The sequence below is a fragment of the Sus scrofa genome, chromosome 15, assembly GCF_054392235.1.
Source record: "Sus scrofa isolate SSC_HxYL_T2T_F1_AM1 chromosome 15, Sscrofa_HxYL_maternal_Yorkshire_Landrace_v2.0, whole genome shotgun sequence".
Lineage (NCBI taxonomy): Eukaryota > Metazoa > Chordata > Mammalia > Artiodactyla > Suidae > Sus > Sus scrofa.
The window spans coordinates 87229346-87250775 of NC_139397.1; the positions used below are offsets into that span (position 1 = coordinate 87229346).

Below are 21430 nucleotides of genomic sequence, written 5' to 3' on the forward strand. Positions count from 1 at the left end.
GGAACTGATAAAAGAAATCAAAGACGACACAAACAGATGGAAAGACATACCATGCTCTTGGATTGGAAGAGTCACTATTACCAAAATGACTATACTACCCAAGGCAATCTACAGATTTAATGCAATTCCTATCAAATTACCAAAGTTACTTTTCAGAGAACTTGAACAAAATGTAGTAAAATATGTTTGGAAGCATAAAAGACCCAGAGTAGCCAAAGACATCCTGAAAAAGAAAAATGGAGCTGGAGGCATCAGGCTCCTGGACTTCAGACTATACTACCAAGCAACAGTTATCAAAATTGTATGATACTGGCACAAAGACAGACATATAGATCAGTGGAACAGGAGAGAGAGCCCAGAATTAAACCCACGCACCTACAGCCAACTAATCTATGAGAGAGGAGGCAAGAATATACAATGGAGAAAGGACAGCTTGTTCGATAAGTGGTGCTGGTAAAACTGGATAGCCACCTGGAAAAGAATGAAATTAGAACACTCTCTAAAACCATACACAAAAATAAACTCAAAATGGATTACAGACCTAGATATAAGACCAGATACTATAAAACTCTTAGAGGAAAACATAGGCCAAACACTCTCTGACATAAATGATAGCAACATCTTCTCAGATCCACCTCTTAGAGTAATGACAGTAAAAACAAAAATAAACAAATGGGACCTAATCAAACTTAAAAGTTTCTGCACATCAAAGGAAACCCTAAATAAAACAAAAAGACAACCCACAGAGTAGGAGAAGATCTTTGCAAATGAAGTGACTGACAAGGGATAAATCTCTGAAATTTATAAACACCTCCTACTGCTCAATATCAAAAAAAAAAACCTTCAAAAAATGGGCCAAAAACCTAAATGGACAATTCTCCAAAGAAGACATATGGATGGCCAAAAAAAAAAAAAAAAAACACATGAAAAGATGTTCAACATTACTCATTACTAGAGAAATGTAAATCAAAACCACTATGAAGCAGCACCTTACACTGGCCAAAATGGCCATCATCAAAAAGTCTATAAACAAAAAGTTCTGGAGAGGGTGTGGAGGAAAAGGAACCCTATTACACTGTTGCTGGGTATGTAAATTGGTGAACCCACTGTGGAAAACAGTATGGAGATTCCTCAGAAAACTAAAAATAGAACTACCATTTGATCCAGCAATCCCACTCCTGGGCATCTATCCAGAAAAAAAACATGACTCAAAAAGACATATGTACTCCGATGTTCATTGCAGCACTATTTGCAATAGCCAAGATATGGAAACAACCTAAATGTCTTGACAGAAGAGTGGATCAAGAAGATGTGGTGCCTATACACAATGAAATATTACTTGGCCATTAAAAGGAAAGAAAAAATGGTATTTGCAGCAACATAGATGGACCTAGAAATTATAATGCTAAGTGAAGTCAGCCATACAATGAGACACCAGCATCAAATGCTATCACTTATATGTGGAATCTGAAAAAAGGACACAATGAACTTTGCATAACAGACACTGACTCACAGACTTTGAAAAACTTATGGTTTCCAAAGGAGACAGTTTGGGGGTGGGGGGATGTGCTGGGGGTTCGGGATGGAAATGCTATAAAATTTGGTTGTGACGATCACTGTACAACTATAAATGTAATAAATTCATTGAGTAATATAAAAAAATCAAGTAATTATGCAACCTAAATGACAACTCCTGAGGCGTCAACATTTTCAATTATATTAAGTTCCATTTTTTCCATTTTTATGTATTATACATATAGCATATTTAGTATATTTAGTATATATATAGTGTGTGTGTATGTGTATATATATATATATATATATATATATATATACACATATGTATTTGCTTTTTAGGAGTGCACCTATGGCATATTGAAGTTCCCAGGCTAGGGTGTCGAATCAGAGCTACAGATGCCAGTTTACACCACAGCCACAGCAATGCCAGATCAGAGCTGTGTCTGTGACCTATATTACACTGCTCATGGCAATACCAGATCCTTAACCCTCAGAGTGAGGCCAGGGATTGAGCCTGAGTCCTCACGGATACTAGTTGGGTTTGTTTCTGCTGAGCCACCATGGGAACTCCTTTTTTCCCCATATATTTTCATATCTCAGACTTTCTAATGAGATTGGCAAGAAGTTTCCCAGAACATTTTCACATGATGTGCTGCAACAAGTAGCAATTTTACACAGAAGTGGATGGCAGTACCTGACTTATAGTGTTGTAATTTAAATAAAATCAGCTAGCACTCTCTAAATACTCATAAATATTTTATTTAACTGAAGATATAGAAGTGTGATGGAGAAGATATTTTTCATTTTCTAATAATGGTATTACTTAAAGGAAAATGAACTTGAGAATATTGGGTGTGCTGAGGAGTGAAAACGTTTCTCTAAAACAAAGATGCCTTCATTAGAAAATGGAAGGACTCTGGATAATTGAAACTTAATTCCTGTTAGAATGCCAACTTGATAAGTTATTAAAGAGAGCAGCTGCCAAGCCAAAAGAGGTCTGGGAGATAAGGTGGTGCCAGAAACTTTGGAGACCAGCAAAAAGACATTCTCTGCCTTTTCCCATCCAGGGAATGAACTAAATCGATTCTCCTGTGAGGTCCAATGCAAGAGGCCCACAGTGTAGATATGATCTCTGTAGATACAGCTTCATATTAAATGATACCTCTTAGTAAGACATTATGCTGCTTATAAATGAAGACAGTAAGACTGTATCCAGTAGAGCACACTTTTAGAAGCTGATTGAACAGCAGTATCTGCCCTTCTTTGAATGTACCCCACCCCTCTTTTTGACCAGGGGTTTATTAAGCTACAAAATGTTCACAATTCAAAGTGATTTTTAGTTTGTTCTTTCAATCCAACTCAATTATATATATGTTGCAGAAATTAACAGACAAGAATCTTAAAATTTAGCAAGCAAGTATCTTAGCACTCTAGTCCAATCTTAAATTTTAGATGATAAAGCCCAGGAGCACTTAATGATTTATCCAATAATACACATTGATTTATAAAATGTATGTTTCATTATGTGCTTTTCATCACCCCATGCTGCCTGTTTATTAGCTCATTGAATATTATAATTATATTATCTAACATTTACTAAGTACTTACTATATGTTGGGCATTCTTCTATACACTATCAAACTATTTTTCTCTATCCTTATATCCCCTCTAAGAAACAGATAAAATTTTATTCTCACTTATGGTGAGGAAACTGAAGCTTAGAAAGTTTAAGAAACTTTATCAGGAGGATAACATCAGGAGCAAGGAGTACTATAGGTAGGGACAGAATGGTTTATGGAATTCTAGAATTTCAGCACGGATTCACTTCCTTATCAACAATGTCAAATGAACAACAAGCAATCATGATATTAAAACAACTTACCTCTTTGCTGCTTCCATCACCTGACTTACTCTGAATTTTCTTATTGTCCAGATTTTCTATATCAGACTCTTCTGATGCAATCGGTACAGTTTCTGAGACACTTGGACTGGGGATAAGTGACTGACTCTCATTTTCGGTCATTGTGTTTTTCTCTGTGCCACTGCTTTTTTCTTTATCCTTGAGGAAATCCTGGGTGTTGCTCAATTCAGAGAGAGTATGGTCAGAAATATTCTCTTTAACATATATATCACTTATATTATCCATTGTTTTCTCTAGAACCTTTTTCTTTTTGCATAATATTTTTGGAAGCATATAGTTTATTCCTCTTTTAATCCTTGCCATTGCACAGTGGAGATTTTTTGCTTCATCATTCTCTTCAATTGTTGCAGCCTTGTATGAACTAAATGAGCTGACCAATGCCAAAAACAGGTAAAGTATCTGAATGAGAAAGAAACTGAAGTTAAATGCAGCTCACTTTTTTGTTTCCTTTCAAACAACAACAAAAAATCTTTTAAAAAAGTTGAGCTGAGATTTGAAAACAATATATGAAACTACAGTGCTATTTAAGGCAGTTAGTTCTTACTCATCTACAGTGGGTCAGGTGCTGTGTTAGGGGTTTGTATAGCCAGATCTCATCTCAAGGGTACAACTTTGTATGACATATCACTTCTTTCTCTTTTACAGATGAAAAAAACCCACAAAGCTTACAGATGCCAAGTTATCAAAGATCACACAGTTTGAACTCATGTCTGTCTTATTCCAAAGTTTGCTTTCTTTCGCAAAGACAGGCTGACTCTCCCAAGGTGAGAAAATGAATTGCTGCTCCACGTGGCTGACTTCCTTTCAACCCTAACCAAGGAAAATGTGTAATGACATCTTCATGGATTCTGCAAACCCAAGAATCTCATGAGGTGGGAGCTATCCTTGGTCCTGAGGCACACATATCATTTCCCTGTCATGTGCAAGAACAGGGATAGGGTAGGTTAGCTGATTCTCTATGGTAATAAATTTGGTCAAAAAAGAAAGAGATGAATGATGGAAGAATCATTCTAATACATTCAAGTTATTTTAAATTTGATGTTAATGTATATTTCGGCCTTTACTAATCCTGAGAAATATGATCAAGGCATGTTCAGTTTTTAGAGAGTTAGATTTTTATTTTGTTTACAGCTGTAGAGTATTGATTACAATTTTGGATTCTTATATTGGAGATTTATACTAATTATTCTCTTAGATTTTAATAGTTTGAACATATTCTCTATTCTGGAAGTTTTTTCCCCTTCTCTTCTGATATTTACACTTTTAAAGATTTAATTTGCTTTATGCTTTACATATTATTTTTTTCTTTAATTTTTTCAGGGCCACATGTGTTGCATATGGAAGTTCCCAGGCTAGGTGTCAAATTAGCGCTGTGGCTCTATTTCTGGTTTCTTCACTTATTAAGATCTACTCTTAAAATACTTATAATGATAATTTATGTGTATATAAAATAAAATAATTAAGTATTTGAAAACCTGCAACATTTCTTTATTAAAATATTTTTCAGAATTTTGGGTCAATGTGAGGGGATAAATTATCAAACATTCTGATAATCATTGTGTTTCTCATGCACACAAACACCTAAAATAAAATTAAGTACTTATCAAATCACGTTCAATTTTAATGGACTGCTTTTATCTCTCAATACCCAGCTTAGGAACAGAGAAAGCTCAAGTAAGACTCACTCATGGAAAAATCAAAATACATTTGCAGATGATAAAGTCCATAAAATAGATCACCTTAATTGTAACCACAGCTTTGGTATAGCAATAAAATGGAGGGTATAAGATGGCTCTACATTGGAAATTTCTTACAGTTAAGATCATCTGAACAACAGATACATTCTTTATAACCTACAATGCCAGAATCTCAAGGATAAAAAAATAAAAACTGAAAAGACAATAACTGAATGCCAATACTCCCAGATTAGTTTGGTTGCTCTCCCACTATTGTCCCATTTTGACATGAAAGCTTATTTACAGATAATCTGTGCAAGGGCTCCATGGTCCTTTACAGGAACTATACTACTAGCAGCTCTATCATTCTCAAAGGACAAAGGGCAAGGCCAAATATAATTTAAAATAACTGTTTTTTTTTCTTTTTCCTTTGATTAAATATTATTCATGGTAAAAAACAGGAAAAGGGTGTCAGTTAAGAATTTCATGACAAAAAGCTTCATGTAAGCAGGAACCATGTTTTCTCTCATAAATATAACTAGCACAATGCTAAGCACAAAGTAGGTGATAAAAAATACTTGTTGAAAGTAATTAATGACTTGTGGAATAATTATTTTTGTGCCAGGATTTGGAGAAGGAAAAATTATACTACAACAATTGTATTTTTAAGAGCTTATAATCTAAGATTTCTTATATCTTAAAGATACACACACACACACTCTCTGTATCACATATTTATGCATGCATAAATACACAATAAGAATGTTAAAAGGCTGAAAATTAAGTTCAAAATGCTCTGAAACTACAACATAAAGAAAGAAACTTATAACATTGTAAAATATTACTGCTTTGTTTAAATGTGCTCTGAATTAAAAATGGCCTAGTCTCTTAAAAGATTAATAGGTGGAGTCTTCTTAATGGAGCTTACAGTTTAATAAGGAAACTAGACAAATTCATGAACAATTAAACATAATGCCAATGTGATAAGTATGTGACAGAGGTATGCCCAGGGTAAATAGAATCATTGAGGAAATGTACCAATAGAATGGAGCCTAACTTGTGTTTTTTTTCCCTGTCTTTTGGAAGATGTGCTTGATCTCTATGACTTATGAGTAAAAAGTAAATATTGAATCTTTTTTTCCTGTAAAACCAATTTTATCTCCTAAGACATTTCTTTTTCTTAGAAATAAAAGGTACTTCAATTCATGTAGTATCAGTCCAATTACTGGAAATTTGAAAGTGAAAGTGTTCCCTCTTAGTTAATACATAATAGTTTTATAGATCAGTGCTTTTCAATCTTTGCTGCACAATTTAATCAAATGAGGATTTAAAAAAAAATTCTTATGACCAGGCTCATATGCAGTCAAATTTGATAACCAGTGCTACATTTAAGTGCTTCTTAAAATTTAATGTGCTTAGAAATCACCTGGGTATATTGTTAAAATGTAGTTTCTGCTTTCATAAGTCTGGGATGGGGTCTGAGAGTCTGCATTAAAAACTATCTTCCGCAAAAAGGCAATGCTACTTTGAGTAGCAGATTACAACTAGTGCTATGCAATGGAAATATGAGGTACATCACATATGTAATTTTCTACTACCCATGTTAAAAATATAAACTAAAATATTATAATTAAAATTCATTAAATAAAAATTATTAATGAAATCATTTACATTCTTTTTTGGGGCTAAGACTTCAAATTCAGTGGGTATTTCCCACTTATGTCAAGTGGATCACTCATATTTTAACAGATCAATGGCCACATGTGGCTAGATGCCACCATATCAAATATCACAGTTATAGACCACTGGCTGCCATAAGTCCACATTAGGAACATGCGAGCCTACAATACACCAGTTTTTCAAGGAAAATTTTAAAGCATGGATTACTTACCAATAAGTTTCCAATTAAAATCACCATCATGTAAAAGGGAATACAACTGAACTGGCTTGCTACCTGAAAGCAATCCCACAAAGTCTCTATCCACTCTCCACAGACAATCCGGAACACATTCAGGAAGGAGTGGAAGAAATCATTCATGTGCCAGTGTGGGAGTTGACAGCCTTCATCTATGTTGCAGACACATTCTTTGTAATTCGAACCAAACAGCTTCAGGCCAACCACAGCAGAGAAGAATATAAATGTGAACAAGAGCAAGACCAAGTCTTTCAGGGTGACAATTGAGTTACCAAGAGTCAGCATTAGAATCTTAAAGGTTGGCCAATATTTCCCCAACTTGAAAATACGCAACTAAAAGAAAAATGTAAAAACAACAAGAAAAGGAAGAAATAACAAAATTCTGGTCACTATTCATTGGGATGTATATTTAAAATTTTTATCAGCATCATACACAAACGCATAATCTTTAATGTAATATTCAGTTTTGAGTATCAATACTAACAACTGAAAATTCATTTTATGAATAATTCTTAATAGATCTTACACATTCTACAGTTTTTACACTAAATCCATGTATGTCATCTTCTATTGATCTGTCAATCTCATTTAATATTGTAACTTACTATTATAATTATCCGAGCTTTATGTTTTAATGTCTGTTAAAGAAGTATCCATTCTTTGTGCTTTTAAAGAATTTATTGAATATTTTCTACATTTTGGAAAATATGGGGATATTTAGAAACTGAATATTGGAAAAGTCTTCAGGTTGCACTGAATTTCACTGACAATTCTATCACATAGCTAACTTTAAAAAATAACATTTGAAAGACTAAACACACCATTCTAGGTTTAGTCTGAATATTTCACTTCTTTTCACTTGATTTTAAAATTTCTATTTACATGTACAAAATCACATCAATATTTGGTTTATCTAAAAACTGTACATTATTTTTATATGTGCTATACCTTCCCCAGCTTTTTTTGGTATATGGTTGTCTTTCTGGACTTAAGGGTGTGACATAACATTTACCCATATAAAACTTAATCATCTTAGATTTAATTCATTACTACTCTTTCAGACATTTTGATACTATCTTTTATCACATCTTCTGTATTTCCCAGTTTTGTTTCATCCATAAATTTGATAACTACATCTTTTATATATTTCTATTATTCATTAGAAACGTCTATGGATTAGGATATAAGATAGAGTTCTGAAGAATATTTAGATAAGATGAAATCTACCTGATTGTTCTTTATTCTTGCTACATTCCTTCAACCTATTACTAGAATGAGACAAAATATTACTTATCAAGTGCTTAACATTTCCATAAATATCATTATTTTTTTTTTCTTTTAGGGCGGTAGCTGTGGCGTATGGAGGTTCCCATGCTAGGTCAAACTGGAGTGTGGGATCCCAGCCACATCTGTGACCTATGCTGCAGCTTGTGGCAAGACTAGATCCTTAACCCACTGTGCAAGGCCAAGGATCGAACCCACATCCTCATGGATACTAGTCAGATTCTTAACATGCTGATCCACGACAGGAACTCCCATAAATAGCATTCTAACAACATTGTTTCATTGCCTAGTTTTACTGATGCTTTTACCACCTTCTTTTCTGAAGGTAGATAGTGATTCTAACCTAATTTTCATAATGACATTCTTTTGACCTGACTGTTCTTATTTTACACAGTTCTCTACCCTATATTTAGATATACTCACCTAATTCTAGTTTTTTGTTACACATTGGCATTCAGCTTCTGGGACTCTATTCTCCTGCTTCTCAAAACTGACCCAGTAATTCTGGCTCTGCTTTCTAGGACTACATTTCAAATTTTCTGCAGATATGGCTTATTTCCTTTAATGCTTGCACCATATAAGAGCATTGGAGACTACTTACTTTTTCCTACATTGTTATGTATGAATTAATTTTTATTAAAATTGTAATATATGAATTAGTTCATTTAATACTCCCAATATACTAATGCCATAGGTATTACTATTCTCTCCAATTTACGTCTGAGGAAACTGAGATGAAGTTCCATAAAACAAAATTTAGATCTTGCATTCTACTTACCACCCTGAATGATCGAAAAACAGCCAGTCCATGAAAATTTTCTAGACAAAGTTCTGTGAAACCATGGAACACAATTAGGCTATCATAAATGTTCCAACCTACTTGGAAATACCCATATGGATGCATGGCAATTATTTTAAAAATCATTTCTGTTGTAAAAATTCCAATAAATACCTAAATAAAAACAAAATGCTATGATGAGAATATGATCCCAATAGCTCTATCAGAACACTCATACACAGAAACTGTAACTTTTCAATGCCACCTATTCATATTTCTTCTGACAAGATATGATTTAGTTTCAGAGTATATTAAAAGGACAAACTCATACATTTTGTTTAAAAATCCAATGTCAAACACTATACACAGAGTCTTCAACTACTTTAATAAAAACCCTCTTGGAAAAAAACAAAAGAGTATTTGAGAGTAAACATTTTTTCATTTTGAATAGTTCCTTTGGGGATCTGGAGCACATCTTAAGATATTTAATTTTTTTTTAACTATAGAATAAATTTGTAAAGTATACATGATCCAGAAAAAAGTAGACCCATGTAAACTGTTATTTGAAAATTTTATTGGAAGAAATAACTAAAATACTGTTTGGTGTCAAATAAATGTATAGTTCAAAACTGGAAGCAGTTGGCTATTTGTATTGATATCAAGCTGCTATGTTTATTTTACAACAATAAAAGCAAAATAAAATATATGTTTGCTTTAATCTTTGTTAAACTGAAATATAGTTGATTTACAAAGATTTGTTAGTTTCAGGTGTACATCATTACAAGATATTGAACACAATTCCCTGTGCTATACAGTAGGTATTTGTTGTTCATTTATCTAAAATACAGTAGTGTGTGTATATTAATCTCAAACTCTTAATTTATCACTCCTCTAACTCACTTTTCCCCCTTTGGTAACTATAAGTTTGTTTTATATGTGAGTCTATTTCTGTTTTATAAATAAGTTCATTTGTATCATTTTTAAGATTCAACAAGTGAGTGATAATGATAATCTCTAGGTGTATCCATTTTTGCGGCAAATTACATTATTTCACTCTTTTTATGGCTGAATAATATTTCATCTTCTTTATCCATTCATCTATTGATGAACATTTAGGTTGCTTCCATGCTTTGGCTACAGTAAAGAGTTCTTCTTTGAATATTGAGGTGCAGGTATCTTTTTTTAAATTAGAATTTTCATCTTTTCTGGATATATGCTCTATTTTTAGTTTTTTAAGGACTATTCTCCATAGTGGTTGCACCCATTACATTTCCACCAACAGTGTAGGAGGGTTCCATTTGCCCCACACCCTCTCCAGTATTTATTATTTGTAAATTTTTTAATGATAAAAGGATCAATAGAAGAAGAGGATAATATACTCATTAAGATATATGCATCCAATACAGGAGCACCTGAATACATAAAACACTAGCAGACATAAAGGAAGAAACTGATGGGAATACAATAATAGTAGGAGACTTTAACATCCCACTGACATCAATCTGAGGACAGATCTTCCAGAAAGAAAATCAACAAGGCAACAGAGACCCTAAATGACAGAATAGAACAGTCAGACTTAATTGATATTTTTAGGACATTACCTCCAAAAAAACCCCAGAATGCACATTCTTTCCAAGCACACATGAAACATTCTCTAGTATAGACTGTATACTAGGACACAAAACAAGGCTCCACAAATGTAAGAGGGTGGAAATTATTTTAAGCATCTTTTTTGACCATAATGGCATGAAACTAGAAATCAATCACAGGAAAGGAAAAGAGAAAAAAATGATTACATGGAGGCTAAACAACATGCTACTAAAAACAATTGGTCAACAATGAAAAAAAAAGAGGAAATTAAAAAAAATTACCTCAAGAGAAATGACAATGAAAACATAATCATACAAAATATATGGAATGCAGCAAAAGCAATCCTAAGAAGTAAGTTCATACAATACATCATACAATATGAGTCTTCCTCAGAAAACAAGAAAAACTTCACATAAACAACCTGACCACCTAGAAGCATTAGAAAAAGAACAAACAAAATCTAAAGTCAGCAGAAGGAAGGAAATAATAAAGATCAGAGAGAAAATAAATAAAACAAACATAAAAACAGAAAAAAAATCAATAAAACCAAGAGCTCTTTTCTCTCTTTCTTTTTTTTTAAAGGATAAACAAAATCAACAAACTGTTGGACTGGAAATAAACAAAATAAGAAATGAAAGAAGAGAAATAACTATCAATATCACATAAATATAAAAGTCATAAGAGAATACTATGAAAAACTCTATACCAACAAATTGGTCAACCTAGAAGAAATGGACAAGTTTCTACAAACATACAGCCTACCAAAACTGAATCCAGAAGAAATATATAACTTGAACATCCTGATTACTAGAAGTAAAATTAGAATCTGTAATTTAAAAATTCCCTGCATGGAGTTCTGTCATGGCTCAGTGGAAATGAATCCAACTAGTATCCATGAGAATGTGGGTTTGATCCCTGGCCCTTGCTTAGTGGGTTGGGGATCTGGCACTGCCCTGAGCTATGGTGTAGGTCATAGTCGCAGCTTGGATTCCACTTTGCTGCACATTGCTGTGGCTGTGGGGTAAGCTGGCAGCTGTTGCTCCAGTTTGATCCCTGGCCTGAGAATTTTCATATGCCATGGGTATGGACCTATAAAGCAAAAAAAAAAAAAAAAAAAAGAAAAGAAAAAGAAAAGAAAGAAAATTCATTGCAAATAAAAGTCCAAGACCAGATGGCCTCACAGGGGTATTCTACTAAATATACAAAGAACTTAAACTGATATTTCTCAAACTCTTTCAAAAGACTGAAAAGGAGGGGACACTACCAAAGTCATTCTATGAAGCCACCATCACTCTGATAACAAAACCAAACAAAAATACTACTAAAAAAGAAAATTACAGGTCAATATATTTGATGAATACAGATTTAAAAATCTTCAACAAAATATTACTAAACTAATATTAGTAATATTAGTTCAACATTAAGAAGGATCATACATCCTTAGTTGGATTCATCCCAAGGTCACAAAGATGGTTCAACATACACAAATCAATCAACATGATACACCAAATCAACAAAAGAAAAGACAAAAACTAAATGATCATCTCAATAAGATGCAGAAATATTTGTCTTTTGTATTGTATGTGAAAAAAGGATAGGTGAATACTCAAAATATAATGCCAAAAGAATAGGTCCAATTTAAGGCAAAACAGTTGGTTAGGACAGATGTGGTTAAATGCAACTGTATTAGGATTCAAAATTCAGGTGTCAGTGAAGAACTTGTGTCTGTTATTTCATTTTTGCTCTGCTCTGATTTTAGGGCTACCGTACCAAGAGAGGGGATATCTGGGAAGAGAGGAGAAATAAATAATTTCTACTTAACCTGACTGCCATGCAGCTAGCTAGAAACCTTAAATTTAAATGTAGTTTGATGATAATAAATGTATTAGATGATAAGAATATTTACAAAGCAGGGGTTGGGGAGGTGAGGTGGGAAGCATGGACACATCTTCATCTCATTCTCATCTAAGTCAATAATCACATGATCATCTCAATAGATGCAGAGAAATCATTTGACAAAGACAACATCCATTCATAACCAAAACTCTTACTACATTGGGTATAGAGGGACCATACCTTAACATAATTAGAGCCATTTATGAAAAACCCACGGCAAATGTAATACTCAATGGAGAAAAGCTGACAGCCTTCCCACTAAAATCTAACAAGACAAGGATGCCCACTCTCACCACTGCTCTTCAACATAGTTTTGGAAGTCCTAGCCACAGCAATTAGACAAACAAAAGAAACAAAAGACATCCAAATAGGAAGAGAAGAGGTAAAACTGAATGCAGATGACATGATACTATATATATAGAAAACCCTAAGGACTCAACCCAAAAACTACTTGAAGTGATCCAAAAATTCAACAAAGTAGCAGGATATAAGAGTAACATTCAGGGCACAGGGGTTAACGAACTCAACTAGGAACCATGAGGTTGCAGGTTCGATCCCTGGCCTCGCTCAGTGGGTTAAAGATCTGCTGTTGCTGTGAGCTGTGGTGTAGGTTGCAGATGTGGCTCGGATCCTGAGTTGCTGTGGCTCTAGTGTAGGCCAGAGGCTACAGCTCAAATTAGACCCCTAGCTTGGGAACCTCCATATGCTGTGGGTGTGGCCCTAGAAAAGACAAAAAAAAAAAAAAAGGGATTAACATTCAGAAATCAGTCACATTTCTATACACTAACAATGAAATATTAGAAAAGGAATACAAAAATACAAAACCTTTTAAAATTGTACCCCAAAAAATCAAATGCCTGGGAATACACCTGACCAAGAAGGTAAAAGACTTATATGCTGAGAACTATAAAACATTAATCAAGGAAATTAAAGAGGATGTAAATAAACAGAAAGATATTCCATGCTCCTGGGGTGGAAAAAGTAATACTGTAAAAATGGCCATACTACCCAAGGCAATCTACAGATTCAATGCAATCCCTATCAAATTACCCATGATATTTTTCACAGAAATAGAGCCAACAATCCAAAAATGTATGTGGAACCACAAAAGACCCAGAATTGCCAAAGCAATCCTGAGGAAAACAAACAAACAAACAAACAAAGAACCAGGGGGCAAAACTCTTCCAGACTTCAAACAATATCACAAAGCTACCATAATCAACACAGTGTGTGGTATTGGTACCAAAACAGACATACAGACCAATGGAACAGAATAGAGAACCCAGAAACAAACCCAGACAGCTATGGTCAATTATTTTTTAACAAAGGAGGCAAGAACATAAAATGGGAAAAAGACAGTCCTTTGAGCAAGTGGTGCTGGGAAACCTGGACAGCTGCATGTAAAACAATGAAACTAGAATACACCCTCACTCCATGCACAGAAATAAACTCAAAATGGCTTAAAGACTTAAACATAAGACAAGATACCATCAAACTCCTAGAAGAGAATATAGGCAAAATATTCTCTGACATCAACCATACAAACGTTTCCTTAGGTCAGACTCCCAAGGCAATAGAAATAAAAACAAAAATTAACCAATGGGACCTAACCAAACTGACAAGATTTTGCACAGCAAAGGAAACCAAAAAGACAACTTACAGATTGGGAGAAAATAGTTTCAAATGATGCATCTGAAAAGGGCTTAATCTCTAAAATATACAAACAGGTTAAACAACTCAACAGAAAAAAGCCAACAACCCAATGGAAAAATGGGAAAAAGATCCCGGTAGACATTTTTCTAAGGAAGAAATACAGATGGACAATAAGCACATGAAAAAATGTTCAGCAGCACTGATTATTAGAGAAATGCAAATCAAAACTACCATGAGTACCACCTCACACCAATCAGAATGGCCATCATTAATAAGTCCACAAATAACAAATGCTGGAGGGGGTGTGGAGAAAAGGGAACCCTCCTGCACTGTTGGTGGGAATGGACGCTGGTACAACCACTATGGAGAACATAGTGGAGGTACCTTAGAAAACTATCCATGGAACTACCATATGACCCAGAAATCCCACTCTTGGGCATACATCCAGATAAAACTTTCCTTGAAAAAGACACATGCACCCGCATGTTCATTGCAGCACTATTCACAACAGCCAGGACATGGAAACAACCCAAATGTCCATCAACAGTTGATTGGATTAGGAAGAGGTGGTATATATACACAATGGAATACTACTCAGTCATAAAAAAGAACAAAATCATGCCATTTGCAGCAACCTGGATGGACCTAGAGACTCTCATCCTGAGTGAAGTAAGTCAGAAAGAGAAAGGCAAACACCATAGGATATCACTTATATCTGGAATCTAATATATGGCACAAAGGAACCTTTCCACAGAAAAGAAAACCATGGACTTGGAGAATAGACTTGTGGTTGCCAATGGGGATGGGGAGGGAGTGGGATGGATTGGGAACCTGGGATTAACAGATGCAAACTATTGCTTTTGGAATGGATTAGCAATGAGATCCTGCTGTGTAGCACTGGGAACTATGTCTAGCCACTTATGATGGAGCATGATAATATGAGAAAAAAAATGTGTACATGTAGGTGTAACTTGGTCATCATGCTGTACAGCAGAAAAAAAACATATTAGGGAAATTATGGAGTTCCCATAGTGGCTCGGTGGTTAACAAATCCGACTAGGAACCATGAGGTTGCAGGTTTGATCCCAGGCCTCGCTCAGTGCGTTGAGGATCTGGTGTCACCATGAGCTGTGGTGTGGGTCGCAGATGCAGCTCAGATCCCACGTTGCTGTGGCTCTGGTGTAGGCCGGCGGCTACAGCTCCGATTTGATCCCTAGCCTGGGAACCTCCATATGCCATGTGAAGTGGCCCGACAAAAACAAAACAAAACAAAACAAAAAAGCCAAAAAAAATGTATTCGGGAAATTAAAAAAACCACTTTTTAGAATGAAAAGGATGGATCTTAAACACCACATATGAGGAAATATAGGATGATGGTGACTGAAAATATATAGAGCGAAGGAAAAGAAAGATATAAGTAAATGGAGGAGTAAGAGTAAGAGCAAAGAAGGAAGAGTAAATCAAAAAGCCTTTAAATTTTTTCTTTAAAATACATACAATAACAGCTATGTCTAGTCATTTATGATGGAGTGTGATAATGTGAGAAAACAGAATGTGTACATGTATGTGTAACTGGGTCACCATGGTGTACAGTAGAAAAAATAATTGTATTGGGGAAATAACAAAAAATAAAATAAAACTCATATAATGCATTTGCAACATTTTGGAGTTATAAAATAAAATAATGGGGATAATGATGACTAATAAAAAGTTGAAATTGCAAAAGAAAATAATGTATAATGAGAACCTTACCATGTTTCCAATGCTGAGAACATTGCTAGTTTCTACACTCATTGGATAGTGTTCCGAAGCCAAAAAAAGTATGTTTAGAATTATGCATATGGTAAGGAAAAGATCAGTAAATGGGTCCATGATAACCACATGAACAAAGTCCTTCAATTTTAACCAACAGGGTGAACAATTCCAGATCAAGAGAGTTTTAGAAAATCTATACCAATGAAATGCACATCTCTTTCTGGACTTTTTAAGTTCTGAAATAAAAGAATAGAAAAGTCAATCATTAGTTAATTAAGTTCTAACTAGTAGAAAAATTTGACTTTTGCATGCAAAGGAGATTTGAAACTGGACTTTTGATTTGAAATTAGCAAATAGAAGTATTTTATATTAATAAAAAAATCAGAGCAATGTAAATTTCCTCTTTTTTGTCCATGCTTGCTGAATTGGACAAATGAAAATGAAACAAATTATGTAATAGAATCAAAACAGGAATATCTCTCAAGAAAACAAATACAGAATGTAATTGACAGTATTATATTTATAATTTCTAGGTTTATATGATCTACAAAATTATGTCTTTAAATATTGTCTACAATAATGAGTTACTGGTTATACATTAAAAAAAAAAGCAAGGATGGTATAGAAAAGATCTTAATAAGTTAATGTTATATACTTCAATCTCTATTTTTAGTTACTAGTTAACACTTCATGTTATTTTCAGTGTTAAACAAAATTCCTTGGTACTATTTGGTGACCTTTTCTAGTGTTTAAAACACTACACTTATGAAAATCTTAAGTATTGTTCATCCCAATATTTTCATGTTAATCCTTTTTTTCCCCCCCTAGAGCTGCACCTGTGGCATATGGAGGTTCCGAGGCTGGGGTCTAATCAGAGCGGTAGCTGCTGGCCTACGCCACAGCCACAGCAATGCAGGATTTGAGCCAGCCGCGTCTGTGACCTACACCACAGCCCACAGCAACGCCTGATCCTTAACCCACTGAGAATGGCTAGTGATCAAACCCACAACCTCATGATTCCATTCGGATTCGTTAACCACTGAGCCATGATGGGACCTCCCTCATGTTAATCCTTAAATTTTGTTATTATCATCTAAAATTCTGAAGAAATTGGAAGATTTCTTTAAAAGCGGATCATATGAATGATACCTTTCATAGTGTCTAAATACTTTTTACCTACCTTCTTTATGTCTGAGAGTAGCATCATCCAGCATATCCAAAGAAGTAATCATAGAAGTTGATTTTTTCTTCATTTCTATTTGTGTGGTCTTGGTCTAAAAAGAAATTTGATGAGTCTAATACTGGTTTCTCCTCTTTGTAGATCCAAAACTATAACTATAAGAAGGTTTGTAACATTCTTAAAAATGCTGATTCTTCAAAAGCCTTTCTGGGTTCCATAATTTGCCACCCTTGGAACTATTAAGCTGATTTAGGATTATCTGGAAAATGAATGTGTGCTTCTTATAACTCAATAAAATCATTTTATACTATGAGGTCAACTAAAAAAGCAGTAAACCAGAGAATTCTAGTAGTATTACTCATATTTGATAAAGAATTCAATGTACAATTTAGTATTATAAGAAACATCCAGTTGCTAAACACGCTATTGAACAATAACACCTTACATTTCTCTAACACCTTGTACCTTTGTGAGGATGTGTTAATGTTGTAACTTTTAAAACTCTCTTGATAAAATCAAAATTATTTGGTGCTGAGATGATGAACCATGTCCTGTGCAATATCAAGTAAAAATGAATTTAAAAGGATAGTTTGGGTTAGAACATATATGATAATTCCAAAAAGAAATCACTTCTTTCTGTCGCTTATATCTCTTGAGTAATGGTTTTAAGACACTTTCTGTTTACACTGACTTCAAAAGAATCACTGTGCTGGAAAGTACTCAAACCTCCTAGGCTTTGATGCAGATGTTACCAGTTTTCTACATACTCATGATTATCACAAGTATGTCTCCAGGTGTTCCATGTATAAAATTTATATTTGAATTTAAATGGTAAGAAATTGACAATGGGTAGATGATAGCACCATAGTGTTCCCAATTGTTTTTACATTTGGCACACACAAAGAATAATAATATATGTATGTTTGATAACTTGATAAACAGATGAGCTTAATAGGTGAAATAAATAGTAAAATTTAAATAAGTGAGTGCTTTTGAATAGAGATAACAGGCATGAGGCTGCTGCTGCCCTAACACTGAGGCTCACTGATAATCCATACCCAGCACACCCCAGCTGGAAAGTTCTGCTGTGGTTTCTCTAAAGTCCCATGATTGATATCAAGGGAATCATCATATTCACCTCACTCAGTATCAGTAAAGTCTCCTCTACTTTCATAAATACTATAGTGAGAGGAGGTAAAAACAAAACGTATTACATACTGAGTTCCATCAGAAAAATGACAGATTCTGCAGGTCAACAGATAACTGTTGTCTCACCTTATTTCATTGAAAAAGTAAGCAAAGGCTCAGGAGAGGAAGCTAATTTATTTATTTAAACCATGCTTATTTCAGAATGTATTCTAACTGCTTACAAAGCTACATAAAATACGTGATAATTTATATATTCCAAATTTCCATGAGTTAAAAAGTCAACAGAACTCTATTTTTTATATCATTAAAGTCTGTCAGGAATTATCCAGGTGTTTTTTTTTTCATAAAGATGATACACTGTCATATTGTGAATAATGACCTCCACTATATTCTTAGTTCAGAGGAACCATTTCTCATAGAAATGATTCTGATAGTGACAATGTTTGATGGACTCACACAAGAGCACTCCATTAACGATAATCATTTCTGTGTGTGTGTGTGTGTGTGTGTGTGTGTGTGTGTGTGTGTGTAGCAGGGAGTGGAGTGAAGAGGGTAATAATGTTATTCTTGATATAGTCAATGCTCAGTTCTCTACTGATTTGGCTTGAACTATATATATATTTTAGGGTATAAAATGAACAAATCACAGATCAATCTAGAAATATATTTACCTCAATTGAGCTTCTCAAAAATATTGACTAGGTGCCCACAGCAGTCTGACTACTAAGGACATAGCTATTTTACAATGCAAATTGAGAGGATCATGACATCTCCTTTTTGAAAGCTTAAGAGCTAAAAAGGGCATATGCCTGAATTTTAGACAATCCAACATTAAAATTAGACAGGGAGAAAGAGGTAGGACTCTTCTTCTCAGCACTGGTTTGAATTTTCTTGGGAGGGAAGGTATGGATAAGGAAGAATCCAGTCATATTTCTGGCATTTAGCAATGTACACCTAAAGTGTTCATCTTGGACTCAGACTTACTTACTCTCTCTACTGCAGCCACACTGGCCTTTTTAATTCACTGACTCATCCTGATCCCTCCCCTGAGAGAGCATGGACTCATTCTTCAGCTATCAGTTCAAATTCTGGTTCCTCATTAAAACCTTTTCTGACTCAGAGAAATTCTTTATTACAGGCTCTCAAAGCACTATGCTTCCCACTTTTGCAGTACTTTCCACATTTTCACTTAGTTTTTTTAGTGGAGAATAATACGGTGATTCAATAGGTTGCTTCAACCATGATGACATTATACTCTTCATTTCTCTGTATATTGCTCACTCTACTTTTTTCCTGAAGTATTTTAAATCAAATTTCAGACATCATATAATTATCAGAATAAGCTTCTTTTTTTAAAAAAAAATCACACCATTATCACATTTATTAACAAAAACCCAGACCATGCTCAATTTTCTTTCATTGCTCAGAAACATTCTATTAGTTAATTTGTTTCAATTAAAGTAAAAAACAGATACCCTTTTTTTTTTCTGTTTTGAAGCTTTATTGATTATCTCATGATTTTAGTTTATTTTTCCTAGGTGATTTACTATAGAATTTTCCACATTCTTGATTTGGCAGACTGTGTATTTTTAGTGTAATTTAATGCATTCTTCTCACTCCTACAGTCTCTATAAAAAGATGGTTAAATCTAGAGGCTTATTAGACTTAGCTGGGGGTATTTATTTTTTTATTTTTATTTTTGGCTTTTTAGGGTCATAGCCATGGCATGTGGAAGTTCCCAGGCTAGGGGTCGAATCAGAGCTACAGCTGATGGCCTACACCACAGCCACAGCAACACAGGTTCCAAGCTGCATCTGTGGCCCAACCTACACCACAGCTCATGGCAACGCCGGATCCTTAACCCACTGAGCAAGGCCAGGGAGCGAAACTGCCTCCTCATAGATACTAGTCGGATCTGTTAGTGCTGAGCCACAACAGGAACTACCAGATTTTGGCAATAATATATTGTATGTGGTGTTTTATGCTTTCTATTTCATAAATAAGGAAACATAATGTCTGGTGGTCCTAGAGTTATAATTTTTTGTAATAATTTTATAGTTTATCTCCCCAAGAGAACATTAGCTTCGTGAAGACAGATAATGTATTTGTATTTATTAATTTAAAATCTCCAATATTTAGTACAATGCCTAGCATTTAGAAGACTGTCAATAATGTTTTATTTAATTATACATATGAACTATAAGGATGCCAATTTAGATGGGAAAATTAAAAAAAATTATATTCTGGAGTTCCCATCATGGCTCGGTGGTTAACAAATCTAGCTAGGAACCATGAGGTTGCAGGTCTGATCCCTGGCCTTGCACAGTGTTGCCGTGAGCTGTGGTGTAGGTCACAGATGCAGCTCGGATCCCGCGTTGCTGTGGCTCTGGTGTGGACTGGTGGCTACAGCTCCGATTAGACCCCTAGCTTGGGAACCTCATATGCTGCGCAGGTGTGGCCCTAGAAAAGACAAAAAAAAAAAAAAAAAAAAAAATTACATTCCTACAGTTTGTATATATCTGATTCTCTTCTAAAGTTTTGCCAGTAACTGATAATTCACAGGAAAGTTTCACCTGTAAACTGTGTAATTGATAGAATAATATTGCTCCAGCACTGATTTTTCAAAATAATGATATAAGGTGGTGAAAAATGGGTTTTCTTTCTCAGTGTTGGGAAATCAAATATCAATAAATATAGATCAAATTTTGCAACTGAACTCAATGAGGATTAAATTTGGAAATTTATGAAGATACTTATTACATGTCTGGCACATAGTTGACACAAACATTATATACTATTGTTGTTATTATTATTAACTTATCTCTAAAGGGGGGACATAATTAAATATTTAAGAATTTTATATTGAAAAGTATTCTCCACATGGACTTTTCTGCCTTCTTGTAGTTGTATTCCTATGTTTCCTCTTATTACCCATTACCATTTTTTTTTTACTTAGTATATTCTAAGTACTGTTAAATGCTTTACAAGCATTTATTTAATTTGAATCTCACAACAACTTATGCCATAGATATTATCACATATAGCTTACGGATGGAGAAGCTGAAGTTTAGAAAGGTTAACAGACTTGGCAAATATCATACATCTATTAAGTAGC

General features: G+C 34.3%; 1 protein-coding gene across 5 annotated transcripts in view; it reads right to left on the reverse strand.

The window, feature by feature from the left end:
• The window catches only part of SCN7A (sodium voltage-gated channel alpha subunit 7), an 81181-nt gene that overhangs the window by 26183 nt on the left and 33568 nt on the right, over window positions 1-21430 (reverse strand). For all 5 annotated transcript variants that reach the window (XM_084999378.1, XM_084999376.1, XM_084999377.1 and 2 more), the window contains 5 exons: window positions 17167-17260; window positions 15984-16222; window positions 9093-9266; window positions 7007-7363; window positions 3401-3838 (listed from right to left, as the gene is read on the reverse strand). In XM_084999378.1, the coding sequence (XP_084855504.1) occupies window positions 3401-3838; window positions 7007-7363; window positions 9093-9266; window positions 15984-16222; window positions 17167-17260 (1302 nt within the window). The remainder of the gene's footprint in view (window positions 1-3400; window positions 3839-7006; window positions 7364-9092; window positions 9267-15983; window positions 16223-17166; window positions 17261-21430) is intronic.